The sequence below is a fragment of the Crocuta crocuta genome, unplaced genomic scaffold, assembly GCF_008692635.1.
Source record: "Crocuta crocuta isolate KB4526 unplaced genomic scaffold, BGI_CrCroc_1.0 scaffold318, whole genome shotgun sequence".
Taxonomy (NCBI): Eukaryota; Metazoa; Chordata; class Mammalia; order Carnivora; family Hyaenidae; genus Crocuta; species Crocuta crocuta.
In genome coordinates, this window is record NW_027531425.1 from 58,753 (window position 1) to 82,384 (window position 23,632).

General features: G+C 37.9%; 1 protein-coding gene and 2 pseudogenes across 2 annotated transcripts in view; 1 reads left to right on the forward strand and 2 right to left on the reverse strand.

The window, feature by feature from the left end:
* The window catches only part of LOC144238207 (complement factor H-like), a 40,625-nt pseudogene extending 17,995 nt beyond the window's left edge, over positions 1 to 22,630 (forward strand). The window contains exons 4-13 of the transcript XR_013337042.1: positions 793 to 966; positions 6,258 to 6,434; positions 7,579 to 7,761; positions 7,867 to 8,049; positions 9,423 to 9,596; positions 13,330 to 13,512; positions 13,986 to 14,195; positions 16,016 to 16,189; positions 16,912 to 16,981; positions 22,571 to 22,630. The product of XR_013337042.1 is annotated as a complement factor H-like (transcript). The remainder of the gene's footprint in view (positions 1 to 792; positions 967 to 6,257; positions 6,435 to 7,578; positions 7,762 to 7,866; positions 8,050 to 9,422; positions 9,597 to 13,329; positions 13,513 to 13,985; positions 14,196 to 16,015; positions 16,190 to 16,911; positions 16,982 to 22,570) is intronic.
* LOC144238322 (protein FAM220A-like) lies at positions 4,692 to 5,302 on the reverse strand. The gene is given in 3 exon segments (XM_077772118.1): positions 4,692 to 5,033; positions 5,065 to 5,127; positions 5,129 to 5,302. Coding segments are annotated over 3 exon segments (552 nt in total). The 5' UTR covers positions 5,288 to 5,302; the 3' UTR covers positions 4,692 to 4,703.
* Positions 5,319 to 5,759, reverse strand: LOC144238203 (small integral membrane protein 10-like protein 3 pseudogene; annotated as a pseudogene).
* Positions 22,631 to 23,632: the final 1,002 nt, after the last annotated feature.

Genomic DNA, 23,632 nt, shown 5'->3' on the forward strand with positions numbered 1-23,632 from the left:
CATTATAACTCATATTATGGAAGAGAATCTCTCTCTTTCTGACTCTTCTTACTTGTATAGTTTTGCTTTGTTTTTTAAAGCTTTAAGGTAGCTGGCTACAGAACACAGTATAAAATTTGTCATGAATTATTTAAATCTTTATTACCATACTGTTAGCAATAATTGAAACTTTTAACATTGTACTTTCTTATAACTAGTTATAAAAACTAGAGTTATCGCTCCATTAAATCTTGGTAAGTTTAAAAGATTATACACCCATTAGGAAAATATTTGGGAAAGAAAGTGAGCATATGACCTTAAGAAATTATTATGTTTTAAAGTAGAATTATTATCTAATATTGAAAAATTAACTTCCATTTTTGAAAACCAATCCTATTCAACTAAGCCATTTTTCTCTGGTAGATCTGCCACTCTGCTGATGACTTTGGTGTCTTAATTCATAAAATTGTATTCTGCTTTGCTAGAAAAATTATGATACATCTGTAATATCCTATTTTATTACAAGCACGGCATAAACACAGAATTATAATTGATAGAGGAAAGTGTTCTTAGTCAAACTTTCTGAGTATTTAAACGATAAGAAAAATGCTATGTAGAAACGTATTTTTTCATTTTGAGTAACTTTCAGGACAATGATTTATCACTGGAATTCTTAGATTATTTTAATATGATACTGAATTTACTAGCCCATACTAATTGATGAAGCTTATTTTACTTCCTTGGGATGAGACTTAATTACATCATCCATTAAGTAATATTAGAAATGAAATCTTCAATTCTGTTATGCATTAGAATCTTGTGACAAGCCAGTATTTGAGAATTCCAAAGCCAAGAGCAATGGCACGTGGTTTAAACTCAATGACAAGCTGGACTATGAATGCCACGATGGATACGAAAGCCAACATGGGCGCACAGGTTCAATAGTGTGTGGTAACGATGGTTGGTCTCATAAACCTATATGTTATGGTAAGTACCATTTTTCCAGGTATTTTTTTTTCAGGATTAACAAACTAACAAAATATGTTTAAGATATTCCATTTTAGGGGCCCCCAGATGGCTCAGTCAATTAAGGATTGGACTTTGGCTCAGGTCATGATTTTACAGCTCTAGGTTCAAGCCCTGCATGGAGCTCTATACTAACAGCTCAGAGCCTGGAGCCTGCTTCAGATTCTGTGTCTCCCTCTCTCTGCCCCTCCTGCTCGCTCACTCTCTCTCTTTTCCTCTCAAAAACAAATAAACATTAAAAATTAAAAAAAAAATAGATTTCCAGTTTGAAAAAATTTGCATTATTTAAAGTCATTTTTAAGGAGTAATGATTAAAATCAAGGTGTCTTCTTCTGACTGAATGTAAACTAGGAGAAGAGGGTGTTTGAAAGCCCAAAGACAATAATCTCTCTTTTAGCACAGTACACTGATGTTTCCTATGGGCCATATACATGATAGATTTGTAAACAAAGTATAATTGTGTTTGTTATTTTAAATGCAGGCTTTCATAGTATTTAAAACTAGGTTCTTTTAGCGTGTGTTATAAGAAAACCAAAATTATAGTTTCTTACAATTTCCTCAGCTATTTCATTCCTGGCGTTTCTGCTTTTATACCTTCTGCCTTGAGTGTTAATTTCTGCAGGCCCTGAGTGAAGCTCTTTATTTTCTGACTTGGACAAGTTCTGTGNGCTCTCTCTCTTTTCCTCTCAAAAACAAATAAACATTAAAAATTTAAAAAAAAATAGATTTCCAGTTTGAAAAAATTTGCATTATTTAAAGTCATTTTTAAGGAGTAATGATTAAAATCAAGGTGTCTTCTTCTGACTGAATGTAAACTAGGAGAAGAGGGTGTTTGAAAGCCCAAAGACAATAATCTCTCTTTTAGCACAGTACACTGATGTTTCCTATGGGCCATATACATGATAGATTTGTAAACAAAGTATAATTGTGTTTGTTATTTTAAATGCAGGCTTTCATAGTATTTAAAACTAGGTTCTTTTAGCGTGTGTTATAAGAAAACCAAAATTATAGTTTCTTACAATTTCCTCAGCTATTTCATTCCTGGCGTTTCTGCTTTTATACCTTCTGCCTTGAGTGTTAATTTCTGCAGGCCCTGAGTGAAGCTCTTTATTTTCTGACTTGGACAAGTTCTGTGGACTTTTCCATGAATCTCTTTCATGTTTGCTAATCCACTCCTTTCCAGGATTAGGAGTAGGACTTGAATCTGTGGAAAACTTGAGTGGCTATAGAGTGTTCCATGTAAAGGGAACACTATGTGCAAAACTTTGATAACAGAACAATATTTGAGAAAAATCAGGGTAAGCAGATACTACTGGCGAGTGTTCACGCCAGGGGAACAATATGTGCAAAATTTTGATAACAGAAGAATATTTGAGAAATTTTGGAGTGAGCAGATTCTACTCAAGTTGTGGGAGAGTTTTATGAACTAAGCCTGGATCGGGGGCAAGGAAAAGATTACCCAGGTTATTTTCCAGGCATATCAGCATTTAGATTACTTTTATGATTGATAAATGGCCATAAAGGAGTCTTAAGGAATGAAATGATACAATTTTATTTAGACTTTTGAAAAGTTTTTCCCCCCACATGCTGTGATTGTGGTGGGAAAAAGAAGATTCCAGAGTTTATGCAGCATGAATAAGTATTGGGTATGTATTAGGATTATGGGTGATGAGATGCAAAGCAGAACACATTCAAAAGCTGCCTCTTGGTGGAAAACACAGTGGATGTAAGAAAGTAATCATCAAGGGACTCACTGGCTTGTTTTTAATTTTTTTCATAAGCAAGCAGGTAAATGGCAGTTTGGTAAGGTGATGCTGACAGAAGGGAGAGCCCTTTGGGAGGAACATCCCAACTGTTGACATGAGCACATTATGGTTGAGCTGCCTGTGGACAATCAAAACTGGATGTGTAAACTACAGAGTTGAATATGTGGGTTAGCCAGGAGATACATATCTGGAATTGTCACCGCACAAATGAGGATATGAAATTGGAAAAGAATACAGAATCCAAAGAGAGCTAAAGACCGAGCCATGAAGCATCCCAACATTTAGGTGTCAGGTAGAAGAGGAATAGACGGCAGAAGAGATAGCAAAATAGAGGACCCAGAGAATTGGGAGAAGAAAACATTTTGGAATGAATGTTCTCCTAGATGTGGAGAGAAGAAAACGACTGAAGGATGAGGAAGTATAAGTGAGTCCAGTGCAGTCAGCCTGGTCAAATTCTAGCAAATTCCAATTCCCTCAGCTGGCTAAACATGTATCTTAGGGCAACAGCCAAGCTTACTTGCAGCTTCATTCACTCTTCCTTGTCTATAAAATGTCTTCATATTCACTAAGGCTCGAGTATTAAGAAAAACAAAGGACTGTTTTTCTTTTTAGTATAATTTTAATATTTAAATTCTAATTTGTAATTAGTTAGCAAGATAGGAAGATTCTTAATTAGAAAAATGCATGTTGAATAATATTCAAGAACGCCAAAAATGCCACAAACATGACAAATTGGAAGGTATGATTCTAGACATCCCTAATTCGAATCAGAATAATCAACAATTTATTAATAGATAGTAAAAAGTATAGGTTTAATAAGAATAATTGTATATTATATAAATTTTCAGAACCCTAGAATGTACCTAGCTATGTGGCCTTGAACATGGTTCTTTATTTTGTTTCATGTTTCAGTTTGATATCTTTACTAATATAATTTATAACAGAGTATATAAATTAAGCTATTTTAATAGTTTCTTTTTTTACACACTTAAAATAAGACATTTGTCATATATACTAAGTAACAAGTTTTAATTCTTTACATTCCCAAAACACTGAAACAGCATAAGGCATAGTAATTTAGCACACAAACGGATATAGGCGGTTGATAGCCCCCAAAACTGTGAAGTCTCTCTCGCTTTGGAACTCCTTAACAACTCCATGCTCTGAAGTGATCTTTATCAACCAGTGGTGTTAGCAGAAAAAACATGTTGGTATGAGACATAACCTCCGCTCCTAGGAACGGGAACTTTCCTGTAAGGAAACCCTAGGTCCATTACTCCCTAGTTGAGCTGCAGCGGAGACGTTTCAAGGTTACTTTTATTTCAGGCCACACTGGTACCGCTCCCACTTTGAGAAAGGATTATACTAAAAGTACATTTAATATTGTAACTTTCACTGTCGGGCCTCCATTTAAATTGTGTTTCAAGTGGAAGAAGAGGGGATGAGGAAAGAAATGAAATTGTTCTGCAGGCCAAAATTACTCTACGGAATGCGGAAATGGGGGCAGCTGTCAACTGTGGAGGGGCTGACTGGTACAAACGGCCACTTCCAGCAGATGAGTAGCGGGCCTGAGGAGGCGGTATCTGGGACAGTAGTCCTTGGCAATGAGTGCTGAAGATCCATAAAGAATTTTGTTAAATCTTCACATTCTACCCTGATATTGATACAGGATATTTCGAATGTTCTCCTTGAAGCGGTAGGCCAATACTGAATGGCCTTTGAGCACAATTTAAAGCATGCTCAAAACTCTCCTCCCACATCAACCTACTTCCCAGGAGTTTCAGTTCCACTTCCTTTGTCTGGTCACACCAACTGATTCACACCAACTGAACTTGAGGGCTGCCCCGTTAACAGGCATCCAGACTCCGTGTGAAAGAAAGGATTCTAAGACAGCTTTTACAATTAATCTATTTTTATTGTTCTGCTTGTACCTTAACTATTGCATAATGGATTTGCTCCTTCCAAAGCTGGTGGAGCCAGTAACCCCAGTGTTATCTGCAGATAGGCTGAGGTCCTTTTTACATGTGAGGGCATTTTCTTGTGTTCTGTTTGCTCTGAAAACGCAGGCTTTGGATGGCCAAGGAGACCGCATTCCGTCTCATCATTCAGGAATACTTCGGGGCGTGCGTGCAGCAGTGTAGACAGGTGGAAAGGCAGGCAAGACAGTTGCGACTCAGAGCCTCGCCCGTCTAGAAGAGCGCCTGGCGGTTCCTCCTCAGAAATCCCCACTTCCGACGGGTCTGAAGGCATGGTCGTCCTGACCCCAAGGAGCTCAGTTGCGACGCCATCCTCTGTGGCTGTCGCTGGCCCTGGGCCCTCCTCCCGGCCAGCCCCTCACCAGGGCCTCCCCGCCGGCCACGCGCACAGGACAGCCCAGCACAAGGCTCTCCTGCAGGCGCACAGGACAGATCCACAGTCGTCCTCTGGGCCGCTGCGGGGCTGCTGCTGAACGATTCTGTCCAACAGGGAAGCACTTTGTTGCCAGTGTGAAGCGAGACGTTGCCCTCACTCAGCATTTTTCACTTCCGTGGTTAACTCCTCATTTTGTGCATTTCCGTCTACATGGACCGCAGGCGTATGCGTCCGGGAGGACGGCTAGGGCTCTCCCCCTGTGCTCCCTCAGGTCCACAGAGCTGCTCGGCGGAGTCCTCTCCTGCCCCCCTCACCTTCCCGAGTAGCTGCCCAGAGCCCCTACTCTGCCCCTCGTGCTGCGTGTTCCCTGGTGTGGGGAGCCTGACCACACGCCTTCGTCAGCCAGCACAAGGCCTTCAGTGGAGCTCAGAAAGACCCTGCGGGCGGACGTGGAGCTTCGTGGAAGCTCACGGTGTAGACGAAGGGGAAGTTGATGCGCAGCCGCCAGGCCAGGTCGAAAAAGATGAGCAGCGTGCGGGTCAGCCCCTCGCAGAAGACCGCATAGGAGCGCGCGGCGGCCGAGCGCGAGAGGCGGACAGCCAGGCCCCACAGAGCCGCCGCCAGAGAGACGGGTGCNGGTCAGAGAGAGAGGGAGTCACAGACTGAAACAGGCTCCAGGCTCTGAGCTGGCAGTCAGCACAGAGCCCGACGCGGGGCTCGAACCCACGAACTGTGAGATCATGACCTAAGCGAAAGTCGGACGCTTAACCGACTAAGCCACCCAGGCGCCCCAAAAATACTACCAATGCTTATTTGAGTGCGATTTTAAAATCGTAGCATCGGGTTTTTTTGGTTAATAGAGAATACTTAGATGTTATAACATTATAAATGTCAGTTATAAAATCAGATCCAGGGGACGCCTGGTGGCTCAGTGGCTGAAGCGTCAGGCTTTAGCTCAGGTCATGAGCTCATGGCCCCTGAGTTCCAGCCCCGCATCGGGCTCTGTGCTGACAGCTCAGAGCCTGGAACCCGCTTCGGATTTTTATAAGACACCTCATTTTTATAAGACACATGTAAAATTTAGTTTGGCAATGGTTACTTATATATTCTCACTAAATTATTCTTTTTTTATAGAAATGGAATGCAAGATTCCTGAAATAGAAAAATACTTAGTTACTGAGCCCAAAAAAGACAAATACAAAATCGGAGACGTGTTGAAATTCTTCTGCAGACAAAGACTTAAAAGAGTTGGACCAGATTCAGCTCAGTGTTACGAATTTGGATGGTCCCCTCATCTTCCAACATGTAAAGGTGAATATTTATCTTCCAATGGCTAAAACAAGAATTAGGATTTGGATATCAATTTTTTTTTCCACTCTTAATTTTCTGTTGGCTTCAAGTGTGTGTCTGTAATCTAATGCATTAAACCAAAACATGGGCTGGGTAATAGGTATCTTAGATTTTTTATTTATGAAATAAATCTTGGGGCGCCTGGGTGGCTCAGCAATTTAAGCATCTGACTTTGGCTCAGATAATGATTTCACGATTCTTGTGTTCAAGTCCCACATCAAGCTCTGTGCGGACAGCTCAGAACCTGAAGCCTTCTTCTATGTCTCCTTCTCTCTCTGCCCCTCCCCAGCCCATTCTCTCTCTCTCAAAAATAAATAAACAAACAAACAAAAAAGAAATCTTCAATTGTTTCTTGATACATGTAGTGTGGTATCCATAGATACAGATATGATGTCTTACACGTTTGTTACTTTTCTTTTTGCCTATACTTCCACCATTAATATTGAAACTTCATAGCATGGGCTTTACTTCAAGTTTCATTGGGTGTCTAAACAATATTCAAGCAATTTATAGTCAATTCAGAGAATTTAATCACATGTAAGTCTTCATCAAAGTTAAAATATGTTGATAAAATGCTTGCCTCAAATGATGGCATTTTTCAAACAGTTTTGATAAAATGTTACCACGGAATATGAGTATTGCTATATAATTTACACAACCATATTGAGTAATTGGTTTACACACATCTTTAGAATCTAGATTATTAAACATGTTTTCTGTGTTTCAATATACTTCCATTATACTAGTTCAGTGTAAGTAATAGAATTGGGTTAGGGTGACTTGGTGGCCCAGTTGTTGAGCATTTCACTATGCAGTTCATCTCAGGTCATGATCCCTGGGTCATGGGACCAAGCCCGATGTTGGGCTCCACACTGAGCATAGGGTCTGCTTAAGATTCTCTCTCTCTCTCTCTCTGCCCATCTCCCCCACTCATAGTTTCTCTCTCTCTAAAGTAAAATTTTTTTTAAAAAGACCTGGGAAACATATTTCTGATGTAAGCACTGTTTTTCATTGATTCAGGAGGCTATAATCTCCTTCATTTTATGAGTTTTTAACTTGTGAAATAGATAATTAGATACTTATTAACACAGTATTTCTCCTCTAGAGCAAATAAAACGGTGTTCTCCACCTCCTCAACTCCTTAATGGGAAAGTTAAAGAAATACAGAGAGAAAACTGTGAACCCAATGCATTGGTGGAATATGTGTGCAATCCTAGATTTCTGTTGAAGGGTTTTAATAAAATTCAGTGTGTTGATGGACAATGGACAGACTTACCGATTTGTATTGGTGATGTATAAAAATATTAATATTTAAATAAAGCAACCTTTTGTATTTATATAAGCATACAAATTGTATTTTATAAATAAGCATATTTTTCTGAACTTTTCACAGAGGTGGAGAGTACATGTGGAGAGATACCTGAACTTGAATATGGGTACGCTGTTGAGACTTCTAACCCTCCCTATCACCATGGAGATTCAGTGGAGTTCAGTTGCAGAGAAGAATTCACAATGATTGGAAAAAAATCAATTACATGTATAAGTGGATTATGGACCCAGCTTCCTCAGTGCATTGGTGAGAAGACACTTCTCAAATAGCCAGTCAATGAAATGTAATGTTTTTATTGTAAAAATGATATTTGCAAACATAGTTTTGAAATTTAGATATATGCTTGAAAATGTCAAGTCTTTAAAAAAAAGCTAGTCTAGCTTTTCACTTCTCAAAATGTTTATTTTCCCCTAAGAAACAAGGAAATTCTTTTAGAAACCAGTCAAGCATAAGACCATGACAACACCCAGCACCACCCCTTTGGACTACAGATCAGTTACTATCACCTGAAGAACACCTTGTTTTGCCTCCCTCAACACTGAGGACAAGCCCTAAAAACAGAATTAATTTTCAGCCTCTAGTGTGTTTTGAATTATTCTCCTTGGTTTTATTTTTTATTGTATTACAAAATAATTACTTTTTAAAAAACTTTTTAAATGTTTTTTTACTTTTGAGAGAAATACAGACAGGGAGTTGGGGAGGGGCAAAGAGAGAGAAGAGACACAGAATCTGAAGCAGGCTCCAGGCTCTGAGCTATCAGCACAGCTCCTGATGCAGGACTTGAACCCATGAATCGTGAGATCATGACCTGGGCTGAAGTGGACACTTAACCGACTGAGACACCCAGGCACCCCACAGAATCATAACTTCTTTGGGTAATGGTTAACAAATCTAAACACCTGCATCAACTGATATTTTATCAAATCCACAAAGTACTTCAATCTGCAGTGAATTCTTGAACTATGTAGTTGTATAAAAAGGTGTTATACTTCGGTTAGAGCCAACAAAATTTACTCCTATAATATTGTAAATTATAGGTAGACCTGGTATATAAAATAGCTTTTCAAAGATTATACGAGTATATACAGCAAACAAGTTGTGACTTGAAGCACCTAATTTCTTAGTCCAAATATTTGTCTCATTTTAGTGATATTGCAAAAGATCTACTTAAGTACTCACATTTTATATAATATATCTTAGATGTACTTACTAAATTACCATAAGTGAAAAAAACATATTTTTTGGAAAAAATATACTTAAACTAGCAACTTCATATATTCTATTTCCTCAGATAAACAGGAAACCAAATTTAATCAGGTGATGACTGTCCAGTGTGTAGATCATCCAAAAAAGTGAGCCTCTTATGCTTTTCTAATCCCCAAAGCGCAGAATATATTTATGACAGATATTTTCTCTGAAATTTCAAAAAATGGACACAGGACTTAAGTTCAGACATAATAAATAGCCCATCACATGCAATATGATCAGGAATAACTTGGTTGTGGGATTTATGGGTCTAAATTCTAATTTCGTTATAGTATTGAGTTTAAGCTATTTTTTTCTTTAGTAGCTTTGTTTCTTACAATTAATCTTTTCAAGGCAATATTTTCATTTTCTAGCAACGGTTGAACTTGAGAAGTGTAAATACAGCTTAACTATACGTGAGGCAAATCCATTATATAAGACCGAATTTGATCATAATGAGAACATAAGTTACAGATGTAAAGGAAAATTAGAACAGAAACACTCAACGTGCATTAATGGAAGATGGGACCCTAAACTAAGCTGCACAGGTAAGCTCTTGTTTATAGTATTTTCAAAATCATAGTCTATTTCTTCCTAACTTGCTAAAGCAGTATTTCAGCATCTTTTTAATAAGTTTAACAATTTATTATTACAAATAACTTTCAAGCTGGAAGGGAATTTAGAAAGTAACGAAAACATCATTTCTAAATATTAATTGCATCAGTGCTTTAGTCAGCTACACAACAAACCACCCAGAAACTTGATGGCCTTAAATTAACATCTGGTCAGGTATCTTTGTGAATTAGTGATTTGGTTTTTGTTGAGACTGAGGAGAGCACAAAGATGGCATCTCCCTGGTCCACGTTCCCTGAGAGCACCTCGGTGGCCTCCAGATGTGAGACAAATCTGAAGTTCGCCTCTCAAGCTAAAATTTGAAGACAAATAACTAGGCCTTTTTCCCAAAAAGCCGGGGTGTTGTGTGTGTTTCAGGCTGCTGTGTAGGGCCCTGGAGGTAGTGGCCCACCAAGAGTTCTGTCTCTGAATCTTCCAGGCCTGCAGGCCCCAGAAATGTGAGCCCCTCTGGGCACTAGAGCCTGGGAGTCAAGGAGTGTCCCCTCTGTGGACTGAGCCTGCTGGCCAGCTTTAGGGAGGCAGGAGAATGCGGGGCTGGGGCACGCTCACCGGCATTGATGAAGCCACAGGAGAGCACTGGGCTGGACTGCGCCCACCGCTGCCATCAAGGTAGAGGGAACGTGTGGAAATGGCCCCTGCCAGCACCCCCATCACGGAGAGAGTCCCAACAGACGCCTGCCCCTCAAGTAGATGCTTTAAGATGAGCAAATGAATCTCCTCCTCATATGTCTAGGTGTTTCTCAGACTGTTCTTTCGCATAGGGCCCCTGGGGGTAGTGAGTCTGGGTGCAAGCTCTTTAAGAAAAGTATCCCTTTTGATGCCTGGATGGCTCAGTCTGTTAATCATCTGACTTCAGCTCAGGTCAGGATCTCACAGTTTGTGAGTCTGAGCCCCTGTTGACCGCTGAGCCTTTGTTAAGCTCTGTGCAAGCTGCTTGGAGGCTGGAGCCTGCTTCAGGTTCTGTGTCTCCCTCTCTCTCTGCCCCTCTCCCTCTCACACTCTCTCTCTCTCTCAAAAATAAACAAACATTAAAAAATTTTTTTAAAGAAAAGGATCTCAGTTCTCTACAGCCCTTTGGATCTTTGGAATGAGAGCCCTGTTGGTTTTCAAAGGCAGACATTTTGGGGGCTCATCTTCCTGTTTCCGATCCCAGGGTTTGGGCTGTTAATGTGGGGAGCAAACCCCTTACTCCGCAGGGAGAAGCTCTGGATCAGTGAGATGCCTCCTGAATGTGTGCAGCCCTGCCAGGGGAGGGGGCTCGTTCCAGACTGTGCCCCTGACTCTCCTGCGCATGTCAGTGTGGCCCGCTTACTGTCTGTTGTGCAGGAGCGCTTCAGCTGGTTTTCAGGTCTTTCCACTGGATATTGTTGCCTGTGTACCTGTAGATTCAGTGTGTCTGTGGGAGGAGAAGAATTCGGGATCTTTTTATGCATTTGCCCTTACACTTGGTTTGTGCATATTGATTATATAGTCTGACACTCTACTAAGCTGTATTTTTCATTTAAGGTATTGTTTCGTTGATCTGTTGCAATTTTGTGTAAGTAATTATATCAATGCTACTCCAGGATTTTATTTGCTTTTTTGGAAGTTTTCTTGATGAAGAATTCAGTTTCTTTAATAAGTAATAAAACATTCCAATTTTCTTATTGTCTTTTGTCAATGAAAGGAAGTTGTATTTTTCAAGAACTCTCTCATTTATCTAAATGATTGGTGTACAATTGTTTCTAATATTCGTTTCAAATTCTATTTTCCTTTTAATTATATTGTTTCTTTGCTGATATCTCTTCTTTAGTTCTTAACTTTGATTCTTATTTTTCTTTTTTATCTGGATTATTCTTCCTGAATTTTTTTCCTACAACCTAATTAATATTTCCGCATAACCAATTTTAACACTTGATTTTCTCCATTTATTCTCTCTTCTATTTTTCAGCCTTATTAACATTCACTATTTGTTCTATTTTCTCTTTTCTATTTGTCCTTTGCAATTTTCTCTCCTCTGTGGGATTAATTTTTTTCTTTCTAATTACTTTTATTTTCATTTTACTTTTTCTGTTTCTTAAGGTAGAAAACTAAAACTTGGATTTAGACCATCCTACTGTTAAGGATTAACTTCATTTTTCCCCCTAAAACTGTCGTAGCTGTCTCAACATTTTTATATACATTTTGTTTTCATTGAATTCTATGAAATGTTTCCTAATATTCCTTGTGGTTTCTTCTTTGACCTGTCAGTTAATGAGTATTTTCTTGCTTAATTTCCAAATATTCATTTTTTCCTAAATAAATTAATCCTCCATAAACAGCATTTTTGTGATATATTTGTTATACAAAGACCTACAAAATAAATGCAGAATAATTTTTAAAATGTAAAAATAAAATAAAATACAAATAATTAAATAAAATGCAAAAAATACAAAGAAGCTTTTAAAAAAGCATAAACAGAGGATTTGCAGAATAATGATTCTGCCTTTAGGGAGATTTAGTTGCCAAACCAGCCTATGGAAAATGTATCAAGAGGAAGTACAAATTAAGATTATTAGGACAAAATAGGTTAAACAGCACTTACAGGAGAAAAAAATCCTTGAGAATACATTGAAAAAATATGCCAAGATATTTAAACAGAAATAAGAAAAAACTTTTGATTAAATATAAAACATTCCTACATCTATCTACAGATAGAAAATATGACAATATTAGTCAGCATGAATGATTTATATTCCATCAACAATTTCTCTGGATTGAATACAAAATATCGGATAATTGAAAGGACTCACCAGACTTCCCAGTGTACACTCACATAAGGTCTTTAATGAAATAAACGCATAACAGGAGAAAGCAAACTCAAGGTATCATAGAGAGTTCCGAAAGCCTCCAGGTATAAGTCATCCAGAGTCTTCCCTCAGCTGAACAGGACATGCTTTGTCTTCAGATTATGAACTGCCACGATACGTGTAATGTATCTCAGCTTTATGGGAGCTTAAACTCAAGTTTGCAAAGAAATCTTGTATACCTTGCTGATCATAGAACTAAAGTCAGGCTGTCTAATCCATTAAACAGGGTGCATTTCCTCAGTCTGTATATCTCTAATCAGTGTCAGCAAGCTAGTAAACAGTATCTCGAGGGAGTTTTGAACTTTAAACAACACACAATAAAACACTAGTGACCATATCTAATTCATATCTTGGCCAGGAACCTGTATCAGATAATTGATCATTAAGTACATGTAATTCTTCCTCTGGCTAATTATTTTCCATCCCACATCTTGTAAGAGTTTTAATCCAATCACAATACATTTGATTATGGATAGCTGTAAAAAGATCCTGATATCAATATTTATTTAGTGCCTGTTACTGAGTAGACAATTCAGTTAGCACATCATAATGGTTAAAATAATTAAAATAAGTTTTACATAATTTATGCGAGATTTATCACAGAAGGAATAAAAGGAGAATACTACCATTAAGACCATGAGAATATAAACCATGTGTGATATATTAACATGCTCTACAAGCTGAAGAATATAACATACTTAAGCATAACATTATTATTTGATCAGTTACTACACATTATTATCGGGTTTTCTGTTTAATTTTCTTTTTAGCATTTTCAACTTATGATTTTAATCAAGAAATCTAATTTTAATATTTCTAGAAGTACAAATGCAGTCATGTCCACCTCCACCTCAGATTCCCAATGCTCAGAATATGGCAACGACAATAAATTATCAGGATGGAGAAAAGGTATCTGTTATCTGTCAAGACGATTATATAATTCAGGGTGCAGACGAAATCATGTGCAAAGATGGAAGATGGCAGTCGATACCACACTGTGTTGGTCAGTAATGCATCACTTGCTTTATAACATTCTTTCAAATGAGATGAAGACTCCCCTGTGCTTTGTGTAGATGAACAAGATAAGAACCTTTCTCTATGTCTATTTTACTTTATCTTCAAACAGTAAATTACATTCTAAGTATACAAATCACTCAGTATTCTTTCACTTCTAGTGGGAAATGAACAGACAAATATTTTCGATTGCTGTGTGAATACCATAGAAAATTTCTGTTTATGCCTATTTCACTCCTCATGATGAACAGGACAAGAATGAAGGTACATAGAATAAGCAGATAATAGTGTAGATTTGCTGGAGACATATAGGCTTGCAAGTGTCAAGTGTTTTTCAGTTTTTAGGTAATTTAATTTGTCTGAATTATCCTTATTTCAAAATCTCAACAAGTATTTGATTGCACTTTTAAAATTTAAATGTTGTATGCAAACTTGCCCTTTTGATCTCTGTTCTCTATACAGAAAAAACCCCATGTCCACAACCACCACAGGTAGAACATGGAGCCATCAAATCATCTAAATTTTCAGGAGAAATGGATGAAACATTGAAACCTGAGCTTTATGCACATGGCACCAAATTAAATTACGCTTGTGAGGATGGTTTCCAGATATCTGGAAAAGATGAGATAACGTGCCACATGGGAAAATGGAGTTCTCCACCTCGGTGTGTAGGTGAGGACAGTATGCAAACAATTCTGTGTTTGATAGAATCCATTAAACAGAATCAGTTGTCATCAAAGTCGTGAGAAAGAATCCTTTAGGTTTCTAACTATATAAACTCATTTATACATAAATATCTAAAATCATTTATACATTTATGTACTATCCTCTTTTTGTTAATTTCATTGATTTATTACGGACTCACTTTGAATTCTGGTATTTGTTTAATGAAAATTAGATGTGTAGTGCAAATAAACGTTCCTATTCATATTCCTTTCCCACTGATACAACATGTACTGTTTGCTTTGCCATGAGGTGTTTTTTAAAACTCTGTCTTATTTTTCCTATAATGTCATTTCTGAGTTCTTACCATACATGGTACTTAAGATGATTAATTCTCAGTGCTCTTCTTTTTATTATTCACTATTGGTTTGAGAAACACTGATGGTTTCTTTCATAAATATATTGAAATTTTTATTTTATTATTTTATTTTTTTATTATTTAAGTTTCAGTTTAAATTCCAATTAGTTAACGTGCAGTGTAATATTAGTTTCGCGCGTAGAATATGGTGATTCAACACTTCCATACAACACCTGGTGCTCAAAGCAAGTGCTCGCCTGTATCCCCATCACCTATTAAACCCATCCTCCCACCCACCTCCCTTCTAGTAACCACATTGTTCTCTATAATTAAGAGTCTGTTTCCTGGTTTGCCCCCCTCTGTCTCTTTTTATCCCCTTTGCTCATAGGTTTTGTTTCTTAACTTCCACATATAAGTGTAATCATGTTATTTGTCTTTCTCTGACTTATTTCACATAGCATTATACTCTCTAGCTCCATCCGTGTCATTGCAAGTCACAAGATTCCATTCTTTGTATGGCTGAGTAATATTCCATTGTACATATATACCACCTCTTCTTATCTATTCATCTACTGATGGGCACTTGGGCTGCTTCCATATCTCAGCTATTGTAAATAATGCTGCTATATACATCAAGGTACAGGTATCCCTTATGAAGTAGTATTTTTGTATACTTTGGGTAAATATCTAGTAGTACAATTGCTGGATCATAGGGTAGTTTTATGTTTAATTTTTTGAGGAATCTCCATACTATTTCCAGAGTGGCTGCACCAGTCTACATTCCCACACCAACAGTAAAAGAGGGTTTCCCTTTCTCCACATCCTGGCCAACACTTGTTTCTTGTCTGTTGATTTTAACCTATCTGGCAGGTGTAAGATGATATTTCATTGTAGGTTTGAATTGTATTTCCCTGATGATCAGTGATGTTGAGCATCTCTTTATGTGTCTGTTGGCTGTCTGTATGTCTTTGGATATATGTGTGTTCATGCCTTCTACCCATTTTTAATTGGATTATAAGTTTTTTGGGTGTTGAGTTTCAGAAGGTTTTCATATATTTTTGTCACTAATTCTTTATCAGATATGACATTCGCAAATATCTTCTCCCTTTCTGTAGCTTGCCTTTTAGTTTTGTTGATTGTTTCCTTCACTGTGCAGAAGCATTTTATTTTGATATAGTCTCAATAGTTTATTTTTGCTTTTGGTTCCATTGCCTCAGGAAACATATCTAGAAAGAAGTTGCTATGGCTGATAATGTATTGACATGTTTAGTTTCAAGTTGTTACTCAGGTTGCCAGCTGGATACACATCAGAATGATGGTGAGGATTTGTGCACCTTCTCCGTGATATGAGTGCAGACCCTGCGTTATCATTTTTTTCAAATAAAACTGCCGAATATGGCAACCAGTACACAAAATTAAATTTCAGCTCTAGTAAAACATGGAGTCATTCTTTCTTTCTCTCTTTTTATAGGACTTTCTTGTGCGCCACCACATTTGATTCCACATGGCATTCCATCTTCCGTATCAGACAGTTACCAATATGGAGAAGAAGTAACGTACAAATGCACCAACGGTTTTGAGATTAATGGACCTGCATTTATAAAATGTTTAGGAGGAAAATGGTCTCACCCGCCAGAATGCAAAAGTATAGTATATTTAATTTTAATCTAAGATTGATAAATATCCTTAATTCAGAGCATAAATAGTACAAATAGGAAAGTAGGCAGTAAATCTAGGATCTAACAAGGTATCTCTGGAAAGCTGCGGATTCTAGTAGAGAATCAGTAGCTGTAGTAATAATAAAAGTGTGACCGCATGAGCCAAATTATTTCACTTTCATGTCACTTTGTGTGTACATGAGACCTCCTGTGATACACATCCTCAGACTCCCCATCTCTGTTCCTGTATCACAGCTGCTCCCTGCTCATCAATCTCATCTGTATTCAATGTACTGTTAGTTCCTCAGTTATCTCCTTGTAAGTATATAGGGTTTTTTTTGGGGGGGGGGCACATTTGACATAAATAAAGATAACAGATTTTGACAGAAGTGAAAATACAAATACATACATAATGTAGATGGGTTGTATTGGCAAAAAAGAGTTTGAATGTAAGAAGTGTGAATTTACATCTTACATGTATCCATATCTCCTCAGGCTTATGATATCCTCATTCTCATGTTACATTTTTGATAAAATGGGACTATGCAATGTAATTAGTCAAGACTTCTAATATATTTGTTCAAGGTATAAGAAAAGTTTTGCCCAGTATTCATTGGTTTGATGGGTACCTATTATTCTGTTGTATAGTTATTAGTCATTATGTGTTTTAAAATATTTACTGAACAAATACATATTCTTTTTCTTTCAGACACAGATTGTTTTAGCTTCTGAGACTTTGGTAATGCCATACCCATGGGCCGGCAGAAGGCATTATATAGGTCAGGAGAAAAAGTGACTTATGAATGTCCACATCATTACCAATTGGACAGACCAAATACTGTATAGTATTAAAAGCCAATGGATAGGGGGGCGCCTGGGTGGCTTAGTCGGTTAAGCGTTCGACTTTCGCTTAGGTCATGATCTCATGGTTCATGGGTTTGAGCCCCGCATCGGGCTCTGTGCTGACTGCCAGCTCAGAGCCTGGAGCCTGTTTCTGAGTTTGTGATTCCCTCTCTCAATGACCCTCCCCTGCTCACGCTGTCTCTCTCTCTCTCTCTCCTAGAAATAAATAAAACATTAAAAAAAAAAGTCAATGGATAGGAAAGCCAATATGCAGAGACTTCAATGAAATTTTTAAATCTATTTGTCTAAATGTCTTAGGTAATACAATATAGAATCCCTTCTAACAGCACTTACAAAATGGACATAGATTATTTTTTTAGGCTAGTCAAAGAAGGTGTATGCTTTAACATAAAGGGATGAAATTGTGTACTCAGTGGTTAATCTTAAACCCAGTAGTTCTCAAACTGTGGTCTCTGGAATAGCAACATCAACATCTTCTGGGAAATTGTTAGACATGCAAATGTAAATTCACAGACCTGTGGTGGCAAGAACTCTGGGGATGCAACCCTGAAACTGTCTTAACAATTCACAAGGGATTCAACATACACTCCAGTTTAGGAGCCATAGCTATAGCCTATTATATTTTACATCCACCTGAAACTCACTGGTGAGTTATACATTATGCGTGAAATGTCCTTAAGCAGAGGCACCTGGAAGGCTCAGTCAGTTAAGCCTCTGACTTCAGCTCAGGTGACGATCTCAAGGTTTGTGGGTTTGAGCCCTGTGTCGGGCTCCATGCTGACACCTTGGAGCCTGGAGCCTGCTTCAAATTCTGTGTCTCCCTCTCTTTCTGCACCTCCCCCGCCCATGCTCTCTCTCTCTCAAAAATGAATAAACATTAAAAAATTTTAGAAAAGAGAAATGTTCTTAAGCATTTACAAAAAAAAAATCATTAAAGAGTGTTTTATCAATTATGCATTTATTTTTCAGTTATTTTTCTGTTTGCCACTCACCTCCTGTTTGGACCCTCAGTTCATCTTCTTCCTTCAGCTATGGTATTCTTCAAAGCATGTTAATTCCTCATTTATTCTCTATGAAAATGGCTATTGTGTTTATTTTTCTAAGGGCCTAAAATTACATTCATCAACAGGATAATAGCAAACCAAATTCTGATGTCAAATAATCTTTTTATTATGATTTCTTGTGGTTTATAAAAATCATTTTGAAAAAATATAATTTGAAATATTGATTTGACTAAACTTAAGTGGAAATGACTAGGAAAAAAAATCTCATTTTCATAGAAGCTTAAATCTTATAAAATAACATATCACTTTATTGGCTTTTCTTCAATCTTCTATGTAACTTTCTTAAAATTAGCAGTCTTTCATGACAGATTAACTGTTGATTTAAAATCCCTTTTGGGGGGGCCTGGGTGGCTCAGTCGGTTAAGCTTCTGAATTTGGCTCAGGTCATGATCTCACGGTTTGTGTGTTCCATCCCTGTGTCGGGCTCTGTGCTGACAGCCAGCTCAGAGCCTGGAGCCTGTTTCAGGTTCTGTGTCTCCTTCTCTCTCTGACCCTCCCCTGCTCATGCGCTCTCTCTCTGTCTCTGTCTGTCTCTCTCTGTCTGTCTCTCTCTCTCTCTCAGAAATGAATAAAACATTAAAAAAATTTTTTTAAGAATAAAATAAAGTCCCCTTTGGGATATATTTGGAATCCCATTCGTTGATTTGCAACTCAAAAAGATCACTATGTTATATGTTAGGGATGCTACTTTTTTTCTTTTTGTTCAGATATCCCCTGTGTGAATCCACCCAGAGTAGAAAATGTCATTATACTAGAAGAGATGCCTAAGTGTCCACCTGGTCAGAGGGCAGGTTACGAATGCATCAAACCTTTTGACCTGGTTGGGGGCAGAGAAGTGACATGTTCAAATTGGAAATGAACGCAACCACCATTGCCTAGTCAGAGTATCTTATTTCTCCCCAAACCTTAGAGAATATTTTAGGGACTATATATGTTAACATAAGTATATAATGAAATGGCTATTATGGAATCTTTTAATCTTAAATAGAATGATGGTGTTTAACCTTCAAATTTTTCTCTTTGTGGACAGCATAAGTGGTACGTACCATATATTTATTTTATGAAAGATTTGACCAGATTAGGACACCTGGAATCATGGAAAATTCTCTATGTTAAGCATTAAGACACTCAGTTATTTCCTGAGGGATAAATGTACTAAAAATACGCTGAGAACGTTTGACAGCCCTATGAAATTCCTCTTGGAGACATGGAATCGGCAGCTGGGGCGTGATCATAGAATTGGATACAAATTTGGGCTTCATCAGCAGGTGGATTATTTTAAAGGAAAGTTACTAGCCGAGTTCAACCCAGGAATTAGTGTATAGAGAAGAAAAAGTCTGAGAACTCGGTCATAGGACACTCCAGTATTCAGAGTTTAGGAAAGAAGAGGAGCCACCAGGGAGCTACTGTAGCCACTTGTTTTCCAAATCAGCTTTTGCCTGGCATATATATTTTCCAGTCTTTTACTTTGAGCCCACCTACATTTTCATGTTTAAAATGAGTTTCTTTTAGATGCCGTATGTTTGGGGCTGTGTCAGGCATTTTATTATTGGTTTTGTGTTTCCTGTTTCTCACTCCCATTTCCTTTTCTTGTCATCTCTGTGGATTTTTGGAACATGTAAAAATAATTGTATTTTGATATATCTATACTGTTTGGGGGGCATATCTCACTGTATCATTTTATTAGTGGTTGCCCTAGGTATTAAGATCTTCATAGATAGCTTATCACTGCCCCCTGGTCTTTACATTTTGCCACTTCATGTGAAATGTGAAAACCTTACTTCCATTAGATCCATTTACCCTCTCCACATTTTATTTTACTTTATGTTATTTTTTTTAAGTAGGGTTCACAGCCAGTGTGGAACCCAACACAAGGCTTGAACTCATGACCCTGCGATCAAGACCTGACCTGACTGAGATCAAGGATCAGGCGTTTAACCGACTGAGTCCCCAGGATCCCCACATTAAACATAAATGCCGTTTTTTTCCCCAGTAAACAAAAATGCCTTTCTGTTTCTTTTACATATATTGAGCACCATATGAAAAGATACAATGTTGCACAAACATCAAATATAACAAACTCCTTAGGAAAAAGAGTCTATTATATTTACCCTTATTTTTCTCAGTTCCATTGTTCTTTATTCCTTCATGAACTCTCAATCTTCCTTCTGTTATCTTTTTCACTGCTGTATGAAGAATTCCTTCAGCAATTCTTTAATGATATGTCTGCTGTAGACATATTCCCCATTTTCCTTTGTCTCAGAACGTCTTCATTTCTCCCTTATATCCTAAGGATGGCATCACTGGATGTAGCATTTAGGGATGGTAGTTTCTTTTCTTCTAGCTCTTGAAAAATGTTGTCACTTCCCTCTAGCTTGATGGACACAGATAAGAACCCACTGACACTTAAACCTTTTGTCCCTTAGAGGTTTGCCTAATTTCTGTGTCGCTGCTATTGAGATTTTTCTTTTTCTGTAGTTTTCCTCAGTTTGATGATGGTGTATCTCGGCATGAATTTCTTTAGGACTATCCTATTTGGCTTTTTCAATATGAATGTTTATGCTGTGTGCCCGGGTTGGGAAATTTTCAGCCATTTTTTTTTTTTTTTAATCTCCAACCCTTTTCTTTTCTCTTCCTGGTTGTCCAGACTTTTGCTGTCTCCTACAGGTCCTTGGTTTTCAGTCTGTTTTTAAAATGAGAAAACTGTATTCTATACTCAAGTTTATTTATCCTTCTGTCATCTGTAATCCAAGATAGAGCCCATCCAGTAAGGGTTTTTTTTACAATCCATTATTCTAGTTTTCAATTCTGTAATTCCCATTGGATTTTGAAAAACCATCACTAAATAATTCCATTATCTGTGTCATCTCAGTGTTGCCCTGTGTTGTTGTTTTTTGGGAGGTGGATTTTCCTGGTCTTTGATATAATGAGTGATTTTTCCTCTCTTTTTGTAAAGTTTTATTTATTGTAAGAGTGTGAGCACTCATGCCAGCTTGTGAGCAAGGGAGGGGCAGAGTCCCAAGCAGGCTCCTCTCTGCCGGCACAGAGCCTAACACAGGGCTCAAATTCACGAACCATGATTTCATGACCTGAGTCGAAATCAAGAGTTGGACGGTCAACCCACTGAGCCACTCAGGTGCCCCTCTAATGAGTAATTTTTGGTTGTACTCTAGACTTTTGGAATATTCTGTTTTAAGGCTCTGGATTTTATTGACCTCTCTTATTTATCAGGCCTCCATCACTGCCAAACTCAGTGCAGGTCCAGGCTTCCCACTCGGCCTCCACTAACGCCGTGGAAAGTGGAGAGGTGTCTTGTTCCCTGAGTGTGGATAGAAGTCTGAGCTCCTCACTCGGCCTCTGATGGTCACCGTTGATCTCTGAGCAACACAGCAGGAGGACTGGTCGAGGTTTCTTTATCATGTTTTCTGGGTTATTCAAGTACTGGAAAAAAATATCTCTGTCTTGTTAGAAAAGTCCTTTCCTGGGCTTTTGGCTAAAGAGATCAGGCAACTCTTGGGACTTTTTTTTTTTCTTTCTTGAACTTGATATCATTTCTGGGTTCCAGTCTTCTTCAGTGCTCAGTCCAGGATCCATAGAAAGTAAAACCCAAAGTCACTGCAGGTCTCTGATCAGATTAATATCTACTCTGCACCTTTCATAATCTCTTACATTGGTTTTTCATAATATGTTCAGGGTTTTTAGTTTTACTTAGCAGAAGGGATAAGCAGAAATGTTTCTACCTCATCATGTCCAGAGTAGGAGGCCAGCGATTCCCTTTCACATTACACAAATTTGTAATTCTTTGACTTAATTAAAGAAGCTGAGTTTCCTTTGTAATAACAATGAAAATCAGTACACAGCGATCCAATTGACACCGCAGTATGTTGTAACTAATGAGAAGATTTCTTTGTGTATATTAGCTATCCATCCGTCTGGCATTTATTCAGTAGGAAAAATGTTTTCTTAATACCGAATACTGTAAAGCAGACATATTTGTTAATGCTTTATGTGTACTTTCATGTGGGATAAAAGGAAGGGCTTAAAAGTATTATTCTCAGGGCTTTTTTTGTTTTTTTTAAATTTTAATATTTTTATTTATTTCTGAGAGAGAGAGAGGCAGCGTGAGCAGGGGAGGATCAGAGAGAGAGGAAGATACAGAATCTGAAGCAGGCTCCAGGCTCTGAGCTGTCAGCACAGAGCCCTACATGGGGCCTGATCCCACGGACCATGAGATCATGACTGGAGCTGAAGTCGGACGCTTAACCGACTGAGCCACCCAGACGCCCCTCTCAGTTTAAGTGACTACAGTTTCTTCAATGAATCATTTCTGTCAGCAGAAATCACAAGTCTTGATATTGTATATTGTGCTTTATTTCTATTTGCTTTACTTTAACCGGTTTTTCTTTGGACTTTGAATAAATCAAACAATATTGTTTTTAGACCCTAAGGACAAATGTGGGCGCCCTCCACGTATTGCCAATGGAGACATGACCACATTCCCCAAATCAGAATATGACCCAGGATCGTCAGTTGAGTACCGGTGCCAGTCCTTGTATGTGCTTGAGGGAAACAGGATCATAACATGCAGCTATGGGCAGTGGTCCACACCACCAAAGTGCCTGGGTAAATATTTTAATATTCACATGGATCCTGGGGAAATCAGTATAATGAGAAAGATGTTTTGCTGTTTTTAACAGAATTTTCACCGATTCACCAACAACTATTCTGTCAAATGTTAGACTACTAAATATTAATATGTGAAGAAATAAAGTTTGAAAAAACTCTTGCTCAAGCAATAACAGCAACACAATATTCTTTAATGAAAGCTATTGCAATTGGCATGATGGATCTTTCATTATGACATTTAACTATCATACTTAAAGTTTTTTTTAGTGTTTACTTATTTTTGAAGGAGAGACAGAGCGTGAGCGGGAGAGGGGCAGAGAGAGAGGCAAACACAGAATTCAAAATGGGCTCCAGGCTCTGAGCTGTTAGCACAGAGCCCATGGGGCTTGAAATCACAAACCATGAGTCATGACCTGAGCTGAAGTGGATTGCTTAACCAACCGAGCCACCCAGGTGCTCGTAATTATCATACTTTAAACAGCACCTCAATTTTACGTCATTAATCATTTAAAATGATTTACGTCTCCGTGATGGATTTTCAGTGAATTGGTTTGGAAAAGGTTTTGAAAACAGAGCTCTGGACCAGTGTAGAAGATTCTACTTGAAAGTCTGAAATCTTGTCGAAAATATTTGTTTACTGCTTAATGCTATGTTCACTTTTTTTTTTAACCTTCAGATGTATGTATAATATCAGAAGACATCATGAAAAAACATAACTTACAATTAAGAAGGTCTTCTAAGAATAAAAGATATTTCCAAACAAGGGAAACTGTGCGCTTTGAATGTATGAGAGGATATCATATGCAGACACCACAACAAACATTCCAAGCAACCTGTTGGAATGGGAAACTGACCTATCCTGTTTGTGGAAGAAAG